This window comes from Mastigoproctus giganteus, chromosome 2 (genome assembly GCF_048544385.1).
Source record: "Mastigoproctus giganteus isolate SK-2022 chromosome 2, ASM4854438v1, whole genome shotgun sequence".
NCBI lineage: Eukaryota > Metazoa > Arthropoda > Arachnida > Uropygi > Thelyphonidae > Mastigoproctus > Mastigoproctus giganteus.
Window position 1 is genome coordinate 137,333,326 of NC_143576.1, and position 22,555 is coordinate 137,355,880.

Below are 22,555 nucleotides of genomic sequence, written 5' to 3' on the forward strand. Positions count from 1 at the left end.
CTATAGGACAGTCAGAGATTTCCTCGATCGACACCAGGCATTACAACCACCCTGTGTACTTGGTAGCCGTACCCGTCACGGAGTGGAAACCCCCAATCAGGAAGAAATAATATAAGAGCAACAATAACAATAATAATAATAATAATAAGTGCTTTAATTTTGTCTTTATTTAGTATGCTGAAGCGAAATGTGAATAATTTTTGTATATCTTCACACCTTTTAGAGGTCGCTGTCGTATCTTGTCAGTAGTTTTGTATATGTTCTTCTGTGAAATAGTTTTATATCGTACACATTTATTTTTTAAATTTTTAGTAAAGAGATATTTTTTGTTATATATTAGAAAATGTCTGATGTCGTTTTGATATTTGCTGGTTTAATATCAGTCGTTGTTATTCTGTTAATTGTGATTACACTATTAAAGGGACGATCCTCTGCTGAAAAGGGTGAGATTTAATTTTCCATTTGGAGTAAATAACAACGTCACAAAATATCGAAGTGAGACTAGAAATAAAATGTTATTAACCAACACAGTATTATATGAATGTGTTTTGCATTGTTTTGATTACTTTTAGTGCATTAAATTTTGTCAAGAATTGCAGTTTATTATCCTACAGTTATTTCAATAGTACTATATAGAAAATATCACATGCATGAAGTCACGATGCCAAATGTTTCCTAGTCTGATGTGACATATGTGATAGTTTGGCTTGTTGCTTTGTTTTTTAGGCTGATACGATTTGTTTGTTTGTGCTTGGTATCTGTTAGGTGGCAAACACAGATACCAGAATTAACCCCTTGAATCTAGTATACTGTATCGTCATTTGTAGAAAATTTGTTGTAAAATTATACATAGGACGATATGATTTTATACCTAAATTTAAAAAAAAAAAGAGAAGAAAAAAATTAGAACAGTGGATCTGTTAAACACCACATGATTGACGAAAGATTTGACTTAATGCTAAAAATATATAATATTGGCATAAGGTTGGTAACTTGCCAAAATGGTCACCGAACTAAGAAATTAAAAATAAAAGTTCATTCAGGATGACAGCCAAAATATTAACAAGACTGTGTATCAAATTGATTGATTGACACTTTCATTCCTGGTTACAGTATTTTGGAAAAGTAAGTTGCCAAGTATAATATAAAATTTTGTCAAGAATTTTCTTTCCTCACTTTCAATTAATGAATATATTTTAAGGGTGACTGGTCAGCATCACTATTCTGACTAAAAATATACAACTTATTTGGTACTTCAAATAACACTGGGCAATAAATTTTGAACATTTTTGTTTTCCTGAAATGTGGTACATCTATTAAATTTTGATGAGCTGGATCAAAATTTGAAGTCAGCTATTGCCTAGCACCCACAGATTTAGAGAGGAATGCTGGTTGTGCTTATTGAAATTTTTAATATAATTTTAAAAAGTATTACAATAAATGACTTAAAAATATAACTAATTTGTGTTTTTGTTTGCTTTTTCTTTTGTTATGATCAGGAACTTCTCTGAACAAAACATCCAGCAATAGTCTGCCAGCATTCTGGTCTTCCATCTCCTTTGGTTTAGCCATGGTAACAATATCTTGGTGAAACGTTCACTGTGTTCATCACTGTTATGCTCAAGGTTATCTGGGAAAGAGTCAAAACGGGAATGAAGGACGTGTATTTTTAGACATAATCGCAACCAAGAGTTTGGCAGGCTTGTAATAGATTTTCATTCGAGACTTTATATTTGCTTGCTCTGTTGTCACCAAAATACTACATTCACACATGAAGAGACATTCAATGAGAGGGGGGATGCCAGAAGTGTATCAAATGCTAACAGCGAGCTAAGTGATTTTGTAATAACTGAGAGCAAAGTGGAGAAGAAATTGTTGAAGTTAAACATAAGGAAGGCACCTGGAGTGGATGGGATCTATCCAATTATATTAAAGGAGGCAGCAAAGGAAGTAAGCAAACCCTTAGCCATAATTATGAGAGCTTCCTTAGAAGGGGGGGTCCCCATGGACTGGAGGTGTGCAAATGTATTACCAATTCACAAAGGGGGGGGGGGTTCAAAAGGTGACACAAGTAACTACAGACCTGTAAGTTTAACTTGTGTTCCGGAGAAAATAATGGAATCACTGGTTAAAGAAGCACTGCAGGATAATCTAGACAAGAATGAAGTAATAGTTAAGACACAGCATGGGTTTATTAAAGGGAGATCTTGTCTGACCAATTTGATTGGATACTATGATGTGGTCACAAAGGAACCAAATGCCAAAAATAATTTTGATATCATATACTTGGATTTCAAGAAAGTTTTTGATACTGTTGCACATGGAAGACTGCTGTACAAATTGGAGAGGTATGGCATTAAGGGTAAATTGCTACAATGGATAAAGGGATGGTTGAGTGGGAGATGACAGAGAGTGGTAATCAAGTGACGCTGCTCTTCATGGACTGATGTTGTTAGTGGAGTTCTCCAGGATTCGGTGTTGGGCCCATTGTTGTTTTGTATATTTATCAATGATATTGATGAAGGTATATCAAGTTTAATGTCCAAGTTTGCAAATGATACAAAGGTTGGCAGGGTTGTTAACAACAGTAAAGACAGTATGCTACTGAAACAGGATCTAGAAAATTTGGGCAGATGGACTGAGAAATGGCAACTAAAGTTTAACATTGACAAATGCAAAGTACTGCATATGGGTAGCGATAACTGAAGAGAAACATGCCAACTCTGCAATACTACACTCAGAGAAGTGGAAAGTGAAAAAGATCCGGGTGGAGGGTGTAATTGTGCAGTCAAATATGAAGTTCGCTGAGCAGTGTAGACGAGCTGCCAGGGCAGGTCATGGAGTCTTTTCAATGATATATAGGAATTTTGCTAGCAGGGACAGGGAGGTGATAATCCCGTTACACAAGGCAATGGTCAGGCCACACCTAAAATATTGTGTACAGGTCTGGAGGCCTCATTTTAGGAAGGATGTAGAGTTGCTAGAACGAATACAAAGAAGGGCAACAAGATTGGTGAGGGAAACAAAGGGGTGCTCTTACCAAGAAGGGCTTAAATTCTGCAAATTGCAGTGCCTAGAGAGTAGGTACTTGCAAGGTGATCTGATTGAAGTGTATAAGGCCTTGAATAAGTTGAGCAAGCTGTATATGCTTTCTTTACTATATGCTGTGAGATTTAATTGTGAAATTAATGCAATGATATGACATTTTAAAAGCACATTCAACTTCATTTGACACCAAAAACTATAAAATGAGCACAAGTTTACTAATACGTAATAATATTGGCTCTGCTGATTGGGCTGTTGCATCAAGATATAGAAAACTCTGGACTTAAGAATTTCTCAATCAACTAATATGAACAGAATGACCAAAATCTAAGTAAAAACAGCTTTTCAAAACTAAAATATTAAATATCTTGTAAACTAAGAGTATGAAGAAAACAGGCTGCTTATTTGAAATCAGCTTTAAAAAATATTTCTGTTGAAAAAATGTTTTATTGTTGTTCAGTATAATGGATTGTAAGTTCTGCCAGCTCCCTACGTTCATCTTATCATTCCCTATGGGCAGTGGTTCTATATTAAAATTGTTTAAGGGTCAACAGCCTTCATAAAACAAAGTAATCAAATTAAATTTATACTGAAAGCCAATTTATATTCTCTATTGACTGATGCTTTAATCCTTGACTTTCATTTTGATTACACTGGTCAACAAATTTTCAATATTTTTTTGTTTCTTTGATGAAAGTATTTTTTCTATATTGTTTTGCAAATGCAGAGCTGAGAAAACAGCATTAAAAATATTGTTTAACTGAAGTTTTGAAAGTACCTGCTTTGTCTTATATTCTATAAAATACACTACATACGCCTAAAATGGGATAAATATAAAACATCCACCATACTGTTTATCTTATATTGATAAACTCAATATGTTATCAATATCGTATATTGATATATCTTATATTGAAAAACATGTTGTTATATTATAAAAAAACTTTACAAAACAGTTTATTACAGCTGCCATAGCTGAGTGGTCAGGTGTGAGGGAACATAAGTACAAGTGCCTTGAGTGACTGGGGTTCAAGCCCTTGACGGCTAAATACAGTTCTGTTTCTTGTATTTTCTGAACCTTATGAAGTGCTCTGACCATGTGGTCACCCTGAAGTATAAACAGAAAATTTATTTTATTTTAAAAATAATAATAATTGATACATTTTTAGTTATTAAAAAAAATTAAATTACATTGATAACCAGAATACATAAAGTCACTTGGTTCACATTTTATGCTTCTTTGCCTGCCTGTCATTTGTACCCCACATCTGGGGTGTCTCTTGTCACAATCCAGCAATAGTCAGCTAGCATTACAAAGTTCTATTTGCCTCAGTGTCACTTCTCCATCGCCAAGATTTCCTGATGCAATCTCTCACTGTACTCATTACTTGCACCACAATTTTCTGGGGAAAAATCCGAAAGTGTATTTTTAATGACATTTTGCAGCTTAATTTATGGTATGATGATAGAATGTTTCTCACAAGCTGTTTATAGTTATCTGCTTTGTTGTTTCCTAGAAAGTTTGTTGCTATGAGTTTGAAAGAAACCCAAGGCCACTTTCTCATCACCATGAAGGACCTGGTCAAAGTGTTCATCTTTGAGAAGATCCCACATCTGTGGGACAGTGAACATGCCTTCCTTTATTTTTGTCTCATTAAGATTTGGAAATTTTTCCTTGAGGTATTTGAAAGCTGATTCATCTTTATCCGTGGCCTTAACAATTTGTTTCATATATCCCAATTTTATGTGTAGGGAGGTATAGGTATATTTGTGTCTAATGGCTCCTGGGATTTCTCCCATCTCCGCGTATGTACACTGTATCAGACAAGCCAGGGATTTAAAAGTATATGGGTCATGTGGTATATAGCACGTTGTGCCCTTGTACATCCTTGTTCATGTGTAGGGAGGTAACAGGATTTTGCTTGGCTCAACTAGTGGACTATAATGAAGGGTGGGCCTTCCCGAGGGTGCAAAGGGTGCACTGCACCTGGGTGCCAACTTTCAAGGAGCGCCTGAAGCCTGAAAACCTGAAACTTACATACACATATGAAGAAAATTTTAAAAGGGACACCAAATTTCAATTGGTGCCCAGTGCTACATACCGCAGGAATGCCCTGACTATATTGGACATTTTTTATCCTTGGTTTGAGTGATTTCCTTGAAGGCCAGTCTTTTCTTGTGTAATTAGAAGACCATGCTCTACTGTCCCATTCACAGAGAAAACAGCAAAATTTCGTATTTTCCTGCTGCATTCCTAACAAATGGCAATAACTTTTAAGTCACCACAAATCCACCATTGGTACTCCTTGTAGTTAATGGATTCAATAAGGATCTTCATGTTATCCTATGATTCTTTTATATGAACTGCATGACCTGTTGGAATTGATGATAGTATGTTGCCATTATGTAGTAGCACTGCTTTTAAGCTCAATTTAAAAAAATCTGAAGAGTCTGCAGTCCTGATGGTTGTGATTGGTGTAAAGTGAGGCCATTAAACTATTGATGTCAGTTCCGGCAAAAAAGTTATTTTACATTTTAAAAATTGGATTAAATTCTTTTGGCTGCATTGCTATACAGACACTAACATTATCTTGAAGTGGATTCCACTGTTACAGTCTTAAACCCAAAAGGTCTGCCTTAATTTGTTGTAAATCAAGATCTCTGATAAGATCATTTAATTCATTTTGTGAAATTTTGTGTTGCTCTGCAGAGGGGAAATCAGGATTCATTGATGTGAAGGGTTTGGGCAATTTATCTCAGCTATCACCTGACTCTTCATCAGATTTTAAAACATTCAGCTGGTAGTTCATGAACAGGAAGTCCGTCTCCGTGTGGTACTGGTCGAATAGTAGATGGTGCTTAAAGTCCGCTTTTTCTTCTTGGAAATCCCCTGCTGAAGAGGTGTTACCATGCAAAAATAATAATCCATTATATGATCTGAAGGCTCTCTCCATATCATAGGACAGCAAACGGCCTTTGTGATTTAACCAGCTGTGGAGATTAGAAACACATGTGTTGCAGCAGATATGAGGCAATCAGCTTTTTTCTTGGTCCCCAATCAGTCAAGCTAAGTTTTATGCTTTTTTATTATTGGAGTAATGGCATGCTTCTGTGGTGCAAATGTCACTCACCACAAATACAACAAAAGTTATCCACACTATTTACACACTTATGCAGCATGCTAAATTTTAAGTTTTTGCTCAGTCAAAAACAACAAGTGTAGCACAGACAGATGCCTCGCTCAGACTGATTGACGAAACAGGAATTAGTGTGCACCAATGGCTGCAGTGTTGCCAAACAAATTGTACCTCAAGGCCAAATTTTGCCTTGTAAGTGACATGTATAGTATTCAAAACTAGAGCTAATAAGCCATTTTAACTGTCATGTTCATATTTAGCACATTAATATTAGTTGAAATTAACCAATTTTATTACTGAAACATTTTAACTGTTGACCAGTGTTATTATTACTAACTTTATCAACTGCTTAGTTATTGGTGGCACTGCTCCTGCCTTCACATGGCAGGACTGAAAACCTGGGAGAAGAATGTTCCTCTCCCAGGGTTAAAAGGAGTAATAAGTTTGTTGCACCTCTTAGACCAAGTTTTCCTTGTTTTGTGTTACTAAATTTTTTGTTATTTAATTCTGCTTTCTTAAGAGCACTAAGAAGAGAGCCCAAAGAAGGAAAGCACCTTTTTCTTTAATTTTTTAATTAATTGAATCAAATGAACCATTGCTGTCTCTTCGACATAAGCAGTTCTCCCTACAGTACGCTTTTAAATTAAAATCCCTGCTTGACAACCCTATGCAGCCATCAGTTTTTGAATTGTGATGAGAAAATTTCTACAACACCCATCAGACTGCCAATTGACCCTTTGGTATTCAAATTCAAGGGCTATTAAGGAAACTAAACTTGACGGTAGACAACATTACCCAGTCACTAAGGCAACTCCTTCCACACTAGCATGCCCATCTTCCAACTTGTGACTTCTCCTTCAAGATGTAGGAGGAAGCTAACACACCACCAGCCATTTACTAGCAACTCTTTGAGTTGCTAGTAAATGGCTGGTGGTGTGTTATTGAGTGCAGTATTCTGACTTCCTGCACTCTACACAGACAGCTGGAAGTCAGAAGCTTATGTGGGATCAGCTGTGGTCCCTCCACACAAAACAGTTTACAACAGGATTCCACAAGAAGCTAGCATATACTGCAGAGTTGCATGCAATAGAAATTTCCCTTGAGCACAATAAAAAATAGCCATTATCCAAGGTATATATTATATATAGTGATTCATCGAGTGTATTACAAGCTGTTTTATTGGTGAAACTTAACCCTCATCCAGACCTGTCTGGGATTCGGCAGATACTTTTCTCTCTCCTTGAGTCCAAATTTGACATTAGCTTCTGCTGAATTGCAAGCCACATTGGAATCAGGGGAAATGAATTAGCTGATGCCACTGTGAAATCAGCCACTCTCCTGAATAATCACTGCCTGTCAATCCCCTATACAGACTACAGGTAAACAATACACACCAGATTACATTCCCAATGGCAAGACCATTTGAAACCATATCGGGTTAAGCCTTGTAATCACGCAATGGCAGTCCAGTCTATGAAAGGTCCGAAGAGAGGAAGTTGTTCTTGCTTGGCTTTGCATAGGTCATAGTCATCTGACACACTCCTATTTGTTGTTGTTTATTATTGGAAATCCTCTCTGGTGCATATCCTACCATCTTATGGGCCATCATTTACTGGTATACTGTCCTCATTACTTATTCAGCCATCCATTCAAGCACTTCCCAGTCATTTTTAATATTGAATGAAGCAAAGATCTTATCCCATTTCCTTGGACCCACCTATGTGTGAGAACTGTAAAACTATTTTAACCATTATTCATATTTTATTGAATGTCCGCTTTTTTACTGATGCACGTCGTTTATATTTTACAGATTTTATTAATCTGGCCGAACTGTTTACGCTCGGCCAGATTTTAAATGACAGAGACAATATGTCTAACATTTTTTACTGTCTGTGAATTTATACAAACTTACCTTAATTTATACTTTTATATTTGTATATTTTGATATACATATCTATCTTTTTACCTGGTTAATCTGTCGAGGTTACCAAATTGATTTTTGATGTGTTTTTATGTTTTTTCAAGAGTGCTCATCTTGCTGCTAAGAAATCTCTTCCCATATTCTCACAACACCCTCAGGTTCCTTACACAGATTACAAGGCTTGTTACAAAAACAGGGCACAAAAAATAATACTAACAACAAACTATCAGATTAAACAAGGTCCAAGTTGTGGCTCTCTGGATTCAGATGAAACAGACAAGAGGAAGCAGTATTGGAAAGGCGGAATTTTGGACATACTCATCTTATATATCTCTTTTTATTATTGGAAATCCTCTCTGGTGCACATCCTGCCATCTTATGGTCCGTCATTTACTGTTAGACTGTCCTCATTGCTTATCCAGCATCCATTCAAGCATTTTCCAGTCATTTTCCATATTGATCTTATCCCATTTCCTTGGAAATGGTGCAAATATAGAACTCTTACTATACTTGAAGCATATTGGCGTATACAGAAGTATATAATTCAATGGCTGTATGATCTCCTTTAAATAAACTATGAACAGACACAATTTGGCCTCAGTAGCCCTTGTGTTGTTAAACCCCTATACCAACAACGTGATATGGGTTACTAATAAATATACTCTTCTGCATTTGTGTTGTTAATTGGTTTTTAGGAGCATTAGCAACTAAGGCCATATTGCTCCGGGGATATGCGGTGGTCATTTCCTGACCTTTCCGCATCCTCCGTATTTGGTGGTCATGGGCTTGAACCCCGGTCTGATCAAGAAGCATGTGCTATGCACTACTGCACCTGCCCACCTGGCTACGGAGGCGCCCATTTGTGTTGTACTCTTATCAGATCTGGTCTAGATTGTGCTGTCGCCTATGATTTTGCTAAAAAAAGTGCCATGAGTACCATCCAAAAGAGTGCTCTTTGCGCTACTTTGGGCATCCCTGTCTAGAATCTCTCTGTAGAGGTGCGTGAATGTCCATTCTGCATTAGAAGGAAAATGTTTTTGTTTGTTTGTGTTTGTTATTTAGGAGCATTAGCAACTAAAGCCATATTGCTCCGGGATATGCAATGGTCATTCCCTGATCTTTCCGCATCCTCCATATTTGGTGGTGAACGGGCTCGAACCCCGGTCTAATCAAGAAGCGTGTGCTACGCACTGCTGCTCCTTCCCGCCTGGCTACGGAGGTGCCCCAAGGAAAATGCTACTCCTCGGTTATGTTGCCAGACTTCAAAGCCTTCCAGCCCAATCTGTCCAACCATTACTTTCCAATCCTGAATTGCCACTGTTCACTAAAAACAGATTTAGACTAAAAGATTCAGTGCACTACTGGAACTTTCATTTTGATAATCTACTTCAAGTGATTGATATTGATCCACCCTACTCTGGTCCATAATTCTCCTCCTTTGTGATGCTTGTTTTCAACAGTGAGGAAAGAAATCTCTGGAAGATCAAAATATTGTTAAAAACAATGCTCACAGGCTCTGTCGAAAACAGACTGTTGGTACTGCGGCTATCTTTTATTTTTTTACAGTTGCCATATCACTACTGGTTGAATGCAGCAATTATATTGCAGAACTACATGTAATTTAGAGAATATTAACACCTCTCACAATGCCAGCAGTTTAATATACACCAATTCCATTAGTGCATTAGACAGTAAATTTTCAATCTTGCATCTCATGGTAAAACAAATCCATTCCTCTTTAAATCATCTACAGGATAAAAATCATTCAGTGAGGTTTTTCTGGATCCCAAGTCATGTCCAATATCACAGGTAATGAGAGTAAAGATCAAGCAGCAAAACACATTAGTGCCTGAAAATTACAGTACCATATATAGATTATTTAATGCTTATAAAAAGGATCTATATAGCACAGTAGTTAGAAATATGGAAGCCAGAGATAAAAAACAAATTGCTCCAAATCAAACAGGAGCCACAAATATTGATTTCTACTTTCAAGAAAAACAGACAGGAAGAAGTTATACTAGCAATATTACACACAGGGCATGCATACTCAGCCCATGTTTCTCTCTTGAAGGATGACTTTCCTCTATGTATGCATTGTTCATCTACTGCATATTGTCAAACATATACTCTTAGATTTTATGTAATATTCTCACATGGGAAACAGTACTCTCCATTCTGTAATAATTGCAAGAATGCTTATCACTTCTCCATGTTATTACAAATAGTAGTGCAAATATGGATGATATGGTGCCAAATAAGATATAAATTATGTAAGCCAAATTGTACCTATTCCTGTATCATGATTCTAAGTTGCCCTTGTGCCCTAAACTACCACTACAAGCTGGAGTCATGAATATTAATATCACCAAGGAGTGTTAGACTGGAGAAGATATAGAGTTTCATAGGAAAGAGGAAAAATATGATGGATATATGCAGAGCAGAAGTATGCACAACTACCACCTTTAAAGCAAAAGAAATCATCGAGTGAATTATTAGAAAAAATGCAATGCGTGATGGTTAGGAAGCTGAATCATTTATTCATCATGATAATAACATTTTATTTCTTTTGTAAGGTTTTAAACATTTTTTACAATTTCAAAATTTTAAAATTATTAGTTGTTTTATTGGAGCATGCCTAACTAATGCTGTTTTGGCTCTTTAAAAATTATGAAAAGTGTAACTTTCTTTTGGCAATTCGAAGTCCTGCTATTTTTTATAACTTTAAAAAGACCAAAATATTAATAGCCATTCCATAATTTTGCTATTTTTATATTTCCGTGCTCTGATGAGTCACCTCAAGTCCCAAAACAGTTTATCATTACAGGATATTATTGTTTCAATAATGCAGAAATTTGCACTTTAGTATGCAGTTCAGTAATGTCTTGGCAAATAGTCCTTCCCCCAGATAATTTCATGTAGTAGCTTCAGTATTTTATTAAAAATTACATTCTCTAAACAGTCTTGTTTTGTTTTAATGCATTATGACTATATTTTACAATATTATAATAAATTATGAAATTGATGTATATTAAATATAATATAATATAATATACATTAACACTACTTCTTTTATTTTTACTTTAGATGATCAGAGGGTAAGAGGTGTACCAGTTGACAGGCAAGGAGCACCACAGGCACCAAGACGAGCAGCAGGCAGAAATGTACGAGCTCGTATGCGAATAGCTACTGCAAGACAGCAACAAGAGGATGAAGACGGTGAGAAAATGTCCTGACTGATTCTAAAATATTAATATCAGGAAATAGCATTTGAAGTAATAATTTAAAATGAAATATCTGTGATGAAATAGTGTAATGTCTGTAGTGCACATCTTTTATATTTATGATAATTTTGTTTATCCATCCATTTGTTACAACTCTTATCTTGACTATAGTTTTTACCATATAGAGAAAAATGTGAGAAATAATTAATATGGCTTACTTAAAATGTGTTAAATCCTTGGGTATAATTACATAGATCACTTTTATATTTTGATTTGTTAATTAATTCCATTTTCATAATTTCATTCTTGCAGCTCTCAACATTCTGTGCTACCGTGGCAATTCCATGCCCCTACCCTCGTGGTCTGAGGGACAGGATTCGGGCTGGCAGTGGTGCAGCTATAGTGTCTGTGTAGCCCTGGCATTCCACTCCCAAGCACATTTATTGCTTGCTGGGTAGTGGGCGTCCCTTTGGGCACTGTGGTAGGTGGGTGGGGATCCTGGGCACTGAACAAATAGAAAACTCCATGAATCCTGATAAAATTCTTTCTTCTGGAGCTGCAACATGGTTCCTATCTGAAAAATTAGACACTGACCCCACTGTTGCCACTTCTGCAAAAAGACAAAAAACTGAAACCATATCAGACCCGACACCTCATTTCCTGATAATGCACTTTACAAGTGAGAAACCTTTCAGGACAGTGTCACCATTCTTTATCTGGAAGGGTTGGCAGGCTCTCCTAAATCAATAAAACGGCTTCAGTCAGGAGACATCCTTGTAGAGACCAGAAGTGAGAGACATTCAGAACAGCTCCTCTGAGCCATCTGTTAGGGGAATGCCTATCGCAGTTAGCCCTCGCAAAACACTTAACTCATCCCGTGGTGTCATTGCTCAATGGGATCTCATGGATGTGACTGAAGAGGAAATCTGTTCTGAATTGAAATCCCAAGGGGTGACAGCTGCAAAACGAATATCCATGTGTAGGGATGGGAAACTTGTTCCCATGAGAAACATCGTCCTAACATTCAATTCACCCACGTCTCCTAATGAGATCAAAGCTGGCTATATTAACTTCCCAGTGCATCCGTACATACCAAATCCCTTGTGGCGCTTTAAGTGCCAAAAATACGGATGCTCACAGATGGCTTGCTGTGGTGCCCTTGCATGCACTCGATGTGGTGCAAAAGACCACGAAACAATATCATGTTCAGATGAAAAACCATCATGCATTAACTGCCAAGGAGAGCACCTGTGTACTCCCAAGCATTCCAGAGGTGGAAAGAAGAAAAAGAAATTCAATGACTTAAGGCAGAGCTGAACATATCAGGAGGCAAGAAAAATGGTGAAACCTATAAATGTAAACAAACCCACCTACGCACAGAAGGTAGCAGGGAGAAATTCTGTTGGAACCCAAACTGAAAGGACTATACACCAAAAGAGTCATTGACTCCTATTGCTCTCTACCTATAAGTTCACAAACACTTGCAAAGGAAGATCAATCAGCTGCCACTCCCATATCAGTACCTCCTAATGCTACACCAGTAAAAAAAGGAGCAAATAAGAAGCCTGAAGTAGAAAAGAATAACAAGTTGTAGGTATCCCCTAGTGCCCAAGAAAATGTGGAGGTTGAGGAGAAGGAAGTACCGTGTGATCTTCAAACTCTTTGCGGAGGAAGAAATGAACACAAGACAGCATCAATACTTCCCCAAAAAAGATAAATCCAAGACTGAAAAAAGTAAGCCCTCAGCACCTAGGAAGCTGCCTGATGGACCCACCAAGCCAAAATAATGGCTAAATTCCTACAATGGAATTGTAGTTGACAGGCAAGGAGCACCTTGATTACCCAAGGAGTACTGACATCTCCGTGAAAGACCTTGATGACCTCATAATGCAGTCACCTCCTCCTTTGTTACTTCTTGGGAACTTTAATAGACATCCTGTGGGGTAGTGCTAGCATCAGTGGATGGGGACAAGTCATAGAGCTATCCTGCTGGAAGTCAGCATTTGCAAACCGGTTCCCAAGGCAGTAGGATGGACGAGTATTCAAACGTTGAACTGGCCGACGTGCACCTCGCGTATGGAGCTGCAGACTGTAACGGGCGTGCTGCTCTGCGCTTGTACCAGGAACGTTTCACGCACAGGCGTGCTCCTCATACGATTTTTGCACGTGTGCACAGAAGGTTATGTGAGACTGGTTCTTTCACGAGAGGTACCATGAATCAAGAGTGAATGACGAGGACACCAGACAATGAGGAGAATGACCTACGTCTTGCAGAAGGCAGAAGGCAATCAGAGTATGAGTACTCGAGCGATAGGCCAACGATTGGGTATTTCCCAATCCACTGTATGGAGGATACTGTCAACAAACCAAATGAGTTCATACCATCTGCAACACGTCCAATCATTGGAGCCTGCGGATTATCCACTCCGGAGGACTTTTGCTACTTGGTTTCTTCAACAGAAACGGTTCGTAAATGCTGACTTCCAGCGGGATCGCTGTTCACGCCGACCTCCCGTTTAACGTCCTCTACCACATGATGAAGGCATTTCGGACCCTGCAATGCTATGTGATTCCGATTCGTCTTTGTGCCCCCTACACCTCCTGCAAGTTTGTCGCACTGGTAGTGAATCACCCTGTATATATATATATATAGTTATTATAGTAAAAGCACAATAAGTACTATACAGATGCTGAACATGTATATGAACACAACAGTATACAGCTTACAGTAGGCCATAAGGCCAAAATAACTTATAAAGACAAAAATAGCCCATGTAAGCCTACAAGGCCAAAACCTGGAAAGCCTGCTTTTGTATAAATAAAAAATAATACCACAGCAGAAATTGAAAATTATAGTTGGCTTTCTTTTTTCTTATTTCCTCTTTTATATATTTGTTTCGAAGGTATTTGTCGGGCTAAATGTTATCTTGCCTGTTTGCTACTAAATTATAACAAAATTAAGTTTAAGATTTGGACACTGATAAACAGGCAGATGGCAATCAGAAACAGATAGCTCTGTTAATTATTGGTAGGATATATTGAGAGGGTTAGCCCTTGAAAAGGTCCCTTTCAATGTATCTCTATACCAATAGTTAACTACATAATCATCATTGTATTATATATTTATAGTTTATTACTAATTATATCTATTTCCAGGGTTTGGCCTTGTTGGCGTACATGGGCTATTTTTGTCTTTATAAGTTATTTTGGCTTTATGGCCTACTGTAGGCTGTATACTGTTGTGTTCATATACTTGTTCAGCATCTGTATAGTACTTAGCTTTTACTATAATAACTAGATTACAGACTGATGAGCAAATTCAAAATGGGAAGCATTCAAAGAATTTATCATGGAAGCTACTAGGCTTTATATACCAACTAAGAAATATCGTTCAAGGTTTAGGCCTAAATGGGTGTCAGATGAACTAATTAGACATATGGCAGAGAAGAAAAATGCATGGGATACATATAAATTAATGGGTGACATGGAAGCCTATGATAGATATAAGCTGGTCTATAACCAAGTCACAAAGGAGATTAGGCAGGCAAAGGCAGATTATGAGAAATCCTTTGCAAAGGATGCAAAGAAAAAAAACAGAAAAGAATTCTTTACCTATGTAAACTCTAGAAGGAAAGGGATGAATCAGATTGGTCCACTGGATATTGATGGTTCAACTGTTGATGATCCTGCTCAGTTGGCTAACAAACTAAACGAGTATTTTGCATCTGCATTCGCACATGACGAGTTATTCAGGAAGGGGAATGCTACAGGTGAAGTAAACTCTGGCAGTGAGCTAGATGATTTTGTAATAACTGGGATCTAAGTGGAGGAGAAATTGTTGAGGATAAACATAAAAAAGGCACCCAGGGTGGATGGGATCTATCCACTTATATTAAAGAAGGCAGCAAAGGAAGTAAGCAAGCCCTTAGCCATAATTATGAGAGCTGCTTTGGAATCGGGGGAGGAACCCATAGACTGGAGAAGTGCAAATGTGACCCCAATTCACAAAGGAGGATCAAAGGCTGACACAAGTCATTATAGAATAGAAGTTAAACTCACCTGTGAGTTTAACTTCTGTTCCAGGAAAATTAATGGAGGCAGGTTTGGTGCATTATAGCCTTAGTTGCTAATGCACCAATAAAACCCAACCAACCAACCATCCAGGAAAATTAATGGAGGCACTGGTTAAAGAAGCACTGCAGGATCATCTAGACATGACTTCAGTTATAGCTCGGACACAGCATGGGTTTGTTAAGGGGAAGTCTTGTCTGACCAATTTGATTGAATACTATGATGCGGTCACAAAAGAACTGGATGCATGGAATAACTTTGATATTATATATTTGGATCTTAGAAAGGCTTTTGATACTGTTGCACATGGAAAACTGCTGCACAAATTGGAGCAGTGTGGCATTGGAGGCAAATTGCTGCTATGGATAAAGGGATGGTTGAGGGGGAGAAGACAGAGAGTGGTAATCAATAGACACTGCTCATTGTGGACTAATGTTATTAGTGGAGTCCCTCAGGGTTCAGTGTTGGATCCATTGTTGTTTTCTGTATTTATAAATGATATTGATGATGGTATATCAAGCTTAATGTCCAATTTTTCAGACGATACAAAGGTTGGCAGGGTTGTTAAGGACACTACTGACAGTATGCTGCTGCAACAGGATCTGGGAAGATTGAGCAGATGGGCTGAAAGGTGGCAAATGAAGTTTAACATTGACAAATGTAAAGTACTACGTATGGGAAACAGTAACCCCCATATCAACTCTGTGGTACTACACTGACAGTGGTAGAGAATGAAAAGGACCTGGAGGTAATTGTGCAGGCAGGTATGTAGTTTTCTGAGCAGTGCAGACGGGCTGCAAGAGTAGCTCATGGTGTCTTGTCAGTGATATACAGGAATTTTTCTAGCAGGCACAAGGAGGTGATTATTCCCTTGTATAACGCAATGGTCAGGCCACACCTTGAGTACTGTATACAGGTCTGGAGGCCTTGTTTCAAGAAGGATGTAGAGCTGCTGGAATGAGTACAGAGAAGGGCAACAAGATTAGTGAATGGAACAAAGGGTTGCTCTTATGAAGAAAGGCTTAAGTTTTGCAAATTACTGTGTCTGGAGACTAGGCACCAGTGAGGTGATCTGATAGAGGTGTATAAAGCCTTGAATGGTTTGAGCATGCTCAACGCTGATGGGATTCTTCCTCTTGCTCAGAATAATCACCTGAGAGGGCATAAATTCAAATTGAGGAAAGACAGATGTAGGATAGATGTGCGGAAATTTGCCTTTAGCCAGTGGATAGTTGGTTGGTAGAACAGACTTCCATCCCCTGTTGTGGAAGTTGATAGCCTAAGTAAATTTAAGGCTCAGCTGGACAGGTATTTCAAATGAATGGAGGGGTGAAATGGGAGTGATTTTTTTTTTTTTTTTTTTTTGCTGATGTTGCATAAGCTTGCTTTCTTGCATCATATGCCTCTACTAATGCTAATGTACAATCTGCTATTGATGGCATTAATCTGATCTGGCTAATAACTTTTATATTCATCCCTATTGTTTATATATATAGTGTTATAACTGCATTCGGATATAAGTTTAGTGTTATATTTTTGTATGGAAATTGAAATTTTATTTGAATTGTATTGAAATCATGATTCAGAGCAGCAAAGCAAAAGGCTCAAGCTAATGGGAGTGCTGTGGCTCAGTGGAGAACTGAGGGGGGATGGCAATTGGCCTCTGAATCACAGCCTTTTGAAATGTACTGCTTGTTTGATGTTCGTGGAGCATCAGGAATGGGACATGATATTGCCAAGGGAAATGTCTTTGTGTGTGCACTATGTAAGGAGTGTGAGGAAATGAGGTGCCAACTCAGCATCATTATGGGCCAATATGAGCTTGAAAGACAGGATGGATGCCCTTGAAGGATTTAAATTGAGGGGCTCATTAAGCTCTCAGTTGCCCACATCAACACCAAAGCTTGCACTTGAACATCATGCAACACAACAGCAACCCCAAGGCAGAATGAGCTGGTCCCACGGGAACTAGTAGTTGTCGGTGACTCTGTTGTCAGGGAAATGGGGAACATATTGTGCAAAAAGGATAGATGGAATAGGACCAGGGTATGTCTGCCAGGGGCAAAGGTTGATGACTTTATAGAGGTGATATTGTTGTACACATTGGCACTAATGATATTAAGAGTAGGAGACCAGCAGAATTACTTAACAAGTGCAGGTCAATGTTGAAAAAAAGTCATGAGTTAGGGTTCAATTTGAAATTATGTACATTTCTGCACAGACACGATAAGAGGGAGTATATGATGAGAGCCTTGTCGATCAATTCGGCCCTGGAGAGATTGTGCAGGGCTCTAGGGGTAGAATCTTTCTCAGCCTTGTCTGTGCTTGTTAACAGGTGAGACGACTTCTACAGGGATGGGATACACTTAACTAGAAAGGGTGCAAGAATATTTACTGATGCTATCGAGGTAACATTAGATGGGTCAGAAAACTACCAGCTTGGGCAGATACACGGACTAATAGATTAACAGTAGCTGCTGTCAGAGATGAAAGTGATTCTTGCACTGCTTCTATTGGAATGAGCAGTAGCCTGGACAAGAAGGTGCAGGGGATTTCAGAGACTGCTGGGAGTCATTGCAGAACAAGTAAATACACGGGCTGTGTTATGGTAGCTAAGGATAGGAACAGGTGTATGTATACACCGATGCTAGGTGTTTGGTAAATAAATTTGAGATGTTGATCAAAATGTCAAAGGCAGATATTATTGAGATATCAAAGATGTGGTGTCACACAGATATAAGGAATGCAGAAATGGAATTTCTGGAGTACAATATGTACAGGAAGGATAGACAAGATAGGAAGGGAGTAGGGGTTATGTTATTAGTTAAGAAACACATAAAATCCAAGGAAGTACAGCCAATCGACATGGCTGGACAGTGCAGTATCAAGTCAATTTGGTGTGACATAAGCACTGGGAAAGCAAAATTGAGAGTAGGAGTGTATTATAGGCCTAATGACTCTGAGGAGTATAATAAACAACTGTATAGAGAAACAGTAGGCCAGTAAATCAGAGTGTCTTATAATGGGGGATTTTAATTTCCCAAATATTGACTGGAATTTGTGGGTTGGTCACTCACACACTAGCAAGGCTTTTGTAGATTTATTGGATGATTGTTTTCTACAGCAGCATGTTCAGGAAGCAACTAGAGGGAGTAATACTCTTGATCTGATTATCAGTAATGATTCTTCATGCATTAAGAATCTGCAGATATAGAAACCACTAGGTGGCAGTGATCACAGTGTGTTGAAGTGGGATTTACTCAAAGAGGTAACTACCATCATAGGTAAAGGGAAGGGTTTTTGCTTTCGTAAAGGCGGCTACAGTGGTCTGAGACAGTATTTAAATTCTATATGGTAGGACCAACTGATAATGTTACCAACAGCAAATTCAAAATGGGAAGCATTCAGAGAATTAATCTTGGAAGCTACTAGGCTTTTCATGCCAACTAAGAAATATTGTTCAAGGTTTATTCCTAAATGGATGTCAGCTGAAGTAATGAGACATGTGGCAGAGAAGAAAAATGCATGGGATTCATATAAATTAACAGGTGACACGGAAGCCTATGATAGATATAAGCTGGACTTTAACCAAGTCACAAAGGAGGTTAGGCATGCAAAGGATGCAAAGAAAAACAGCAAAGAGTTCTCTACTTATATAAACTCTAGAAAGAAGGAGATGAATCAGATTGGTTCACTTGATATCATTGATCCTGCTCGGGTAGCTAACAAACTAAATGAGTATTTTGCATCTACATTCACACATGAGGAGTTATTCAGGGAGGGGAATGCTAGAGATGCATTAAACTTTGGCAGTGAGCTAGATGATTTTGTAATAACTGAGAGCAAAGTGGAGGGGAAATTGTTGAAGATAAACATAAGAAAGTATCTCTGGCAGATGAGATCTGTCCAGTTATATTAAAGGAGGCAGCAAAGGAAGTAAGCAAACCCTTAGCCATAATTATGAGAGCTTCCTTGGACTCGGGGGAGATACCCATGGACTGGAGATGTGCAAATGCGATCCCAATTCACAAAGGAGGATTAAACAGCAGCACAAGTAATTACAGACCTGTTAGTTTAACTTCTGTTCCAGGGAAATTAATGGAGGCACTGGTTAAAGAAGCACTGCAGGATCATCTAGACATGACTTCAGTTATAGCTCGGACACAGCATGGGTTTGCTAAGGGGAAGTCTTGTCTGACCAATTTGATTGAATACTATGATGCGGTCACAAAGGAACTGGATGCAAAGAATAATTTTGATATCATATATTTGGATCTTAGAAAGACTTTTGATACTGTTTCACATGGAAGACTGCTGCACAGATTGGAGCAGTGTGGCATTGGAGGCAAATTGCTGCTATGAATAAAGGGATGGTTGAGTGGGAGAAAACAGAGAGTGGTAATCAATGGACACTGCTCTTTGTGGACTAATGTTATTAGTGGAGTCCTCCGGGGTTCAGTGTTGGGTCCATTGTTTTCTGTATTTATTAATGATATTGATGATGGTATATCGGGTTTAATGTCCAAGTTTGCAGATGATACGAAGGTTGGCAGGGTTGTTAATGACACTAATGACTGTATGCTGCTGCAACAGGATCTAGAAAAGTTGAGTAGGTGGACTGAGAGGTGGCAACCAAAGTTTAACATTGACAAATGTAAAGTACTGCATATGGGAAGCAGTAACACCAGAGTAACGTATCAATTGTGTGACACAACACAGAGTGGTAGAGAATGAAAGGGACCTTGGGGGTAATTGTGCAGGCAGATACAATGCTTTCTTAGAAGTGTAGATTGTCTGCAAGATTAGCTCATGGTGTCTTGTCAATGATATACATGAATTTTTCTAGTAGGGATAAGGAGGTGATTATCCCCTTGTATAATGATAAGGCAATGGTCAGGCCACATCTTGAGTACTGTATACAGGTCTGGAGGCTTCATTTTAAGAAGGATAGAGCTTCTGGAATGAGTACAGAGAAGGGCAAGAAGTGAATGGAACAAAGGGTTGCTCTTATGAAGAAAGGCTTAAGTTTTGCAAATTACAGTGTCTGGAGACTAGGCACCTACGAGGTGATCTGATTAGGTGTGTAAAGCCTTGAATGGTTTGAGCATGCTCAATTCTGATTGAATTCTTCCTCTTGCTCAGAATAATTGTGTGAGAGGGCATAAATTCAAATTGAGGAAAGACAGTTGTAGGATAGATATATGGAAGTTTGCCTTTAGCCAGTGGGTAGTTGATAGCTGGATCAAACTTCCCTCTTTTGTTGTAGAAGTTGATAGCTTAAATTGATTTGAGACAGAACTAGCATTAGTAAAGGCACATGATGAAAAAAGCAAGCTTATATAGCATCAGCCAAAAAAAAAAAAAAATCTTCTAATTTCACCCATCCACTTGCTCCAAATTGTTTGTCTAGTTCTGCCTTGAATCTATTTAAGCTATCAACTTCTACAACGATAGATGGAATGAAGTTTGTTCCAGCAATCGACCACACGCTGCCAAAGGCAATAAACAGGCAACAAAAAGGCAATTACTGGTGTCCCAAAATGTATATACTTCAAAAACAGTGCTAATTAACTTCAAGATGAGCAAATCCTAATAATTACTTTAATGATCATATGCATTTCTGAATTCAGTTTTTGCTGTGGTGCCACAGAGGCCAAATTATAGCTGTAAAGGTTTAGAGTTATATTCACTTTAGAGATTATACTGTTATCCACAATTCAGCATAAATTACTGATGTCATTTTATACAAAGAGTATTGCTAAAAGGGTGAATCCATTATATTGTTTAAAGCTCAGAACACCATCGTATCTGTTTTGAGACTGGTCTTTCATCAGATGATGGGTGGCCTTTGATAGGAAAGTTGTACTGACCTATATTAGGTCTTAAGTGAGCAGTTCAGTGCCATATAAAGGTGGGTACATATAATCAGTGCTGTAGTCTTAAAATTAGCAGAAGGTATACCATGTGTGTGTGTGTACACACACACACACACACACACATTAAAAATAATAAAACTATAAATATTGCCTAAGAATCAAATTCTAATAAATTTATTTTTTAATTTTCAGTAAATATTTAATAATATTTGTTTTTTTCAAGTCTTTCAAAAATCAGAAGGCATATGCTATCCACCAAAAAAAATCCAGAGGGTATACAGCATATACCCGCATATATATCCTCCATGTACCGCATATACTGCATGGCTGCTAACTTAGACTCAATACATTATTCATAAGTCATCCACCACCAAGACTGAGAATTTATAGAGTTCAGTGACAGTCTCCTCAGGGACCCTAAGGTTGTATAGGGTGATTTCCTGGAACACTTCAGTTATTGTTGGTCCAAGACCCTGTACCTTGTGACCTTATTTTTAGGAGATCTAAAAATATGTACGTAGTGCCCCAGCTACCTAAATCTGATATTGATCATGTCAGTATTATTAATTTAAATCAACTCGTAGATAGCAGTGTCATCTCTAATGTGAGCATAAGCACTAGCTTTTATGGCCAATGTTAGCTTCTGTTTCTGGAGGGATCAAAGTTTCCCCCAAGACAAATTGAATACAGAATTTTGTGGTGAAATTGAAAAATTTCACCACAAAACTTTTCTTACTTTGCCATCAAATTAAATTAATAAACCTATATATCTTCTAGTGCAATTGGAAAAATAAGACAGTATTAGAGATTCAAAGTTTCAGCTGCTTAGGATTGTTTAATGTGTTGTAGTTGATCATTGTTTTTCCAGTTACAGGATTCAGTGATGGAAATAATCAGGATATTTTGTGGTTTCTCAATTATTGTTCCAGTTTCCTCAGCATTTTATTCAAAACTGGCCTGATTATTCATGCAGATGTAAAGGGATTTTATATTTCTGAAGTTAATTTGCTATAACAAGTTATGTAGTTCTTATAGTACAAATTTTCCTGGCATGGTTAAATAAGAATTTCTAGTTAGAGTGTGCCGAAACTTTGTATCATTATGCCCTCTAATATCGAGGGTTTAGTGTCAAACAGCGTTATCTACCAAATTACAATTTGGTTTTGAGATAACTTTAGTTTTACTTTATACAAATAACAGTGCATATCGTGTCACACAGCTGTATCTTTCTAGTACTTTACAAGTTAGCTTGGGCTATAAGCACATTTCCAGTAAACCAAA

At 37.9% G+C, this 22,555-nt stretch overlaps 1 protein-coding gene across 1 annotated transcript in view; it reads left to right on the forward strand.

Annotated features, from left to right (window-relative positions):
* Positions 1–237: 237 nt before the first annotated feature.
* The window catches only part of LOC150089592 (DDRGK domain-containing protein 1-like), a 76,598-nt gene continuing 54,280 nt past the window's right edge, over positions 238–22,555 (forward strand). Inside the window, exons 1-2 of the mRNA XM_090368682.1 lie at positions 238–443; positions 11,191–11,322. Of these exons, the coding sequence (XP_090224808.1) occupies positions 344–443; positions 11,191–11,322 (232 nt within the window). The 5' untranslated portion in view covers positions 238–343. The remainder of the gene's footprint in view (positions 444–11,190; positions 11,323–22,555) is intronic.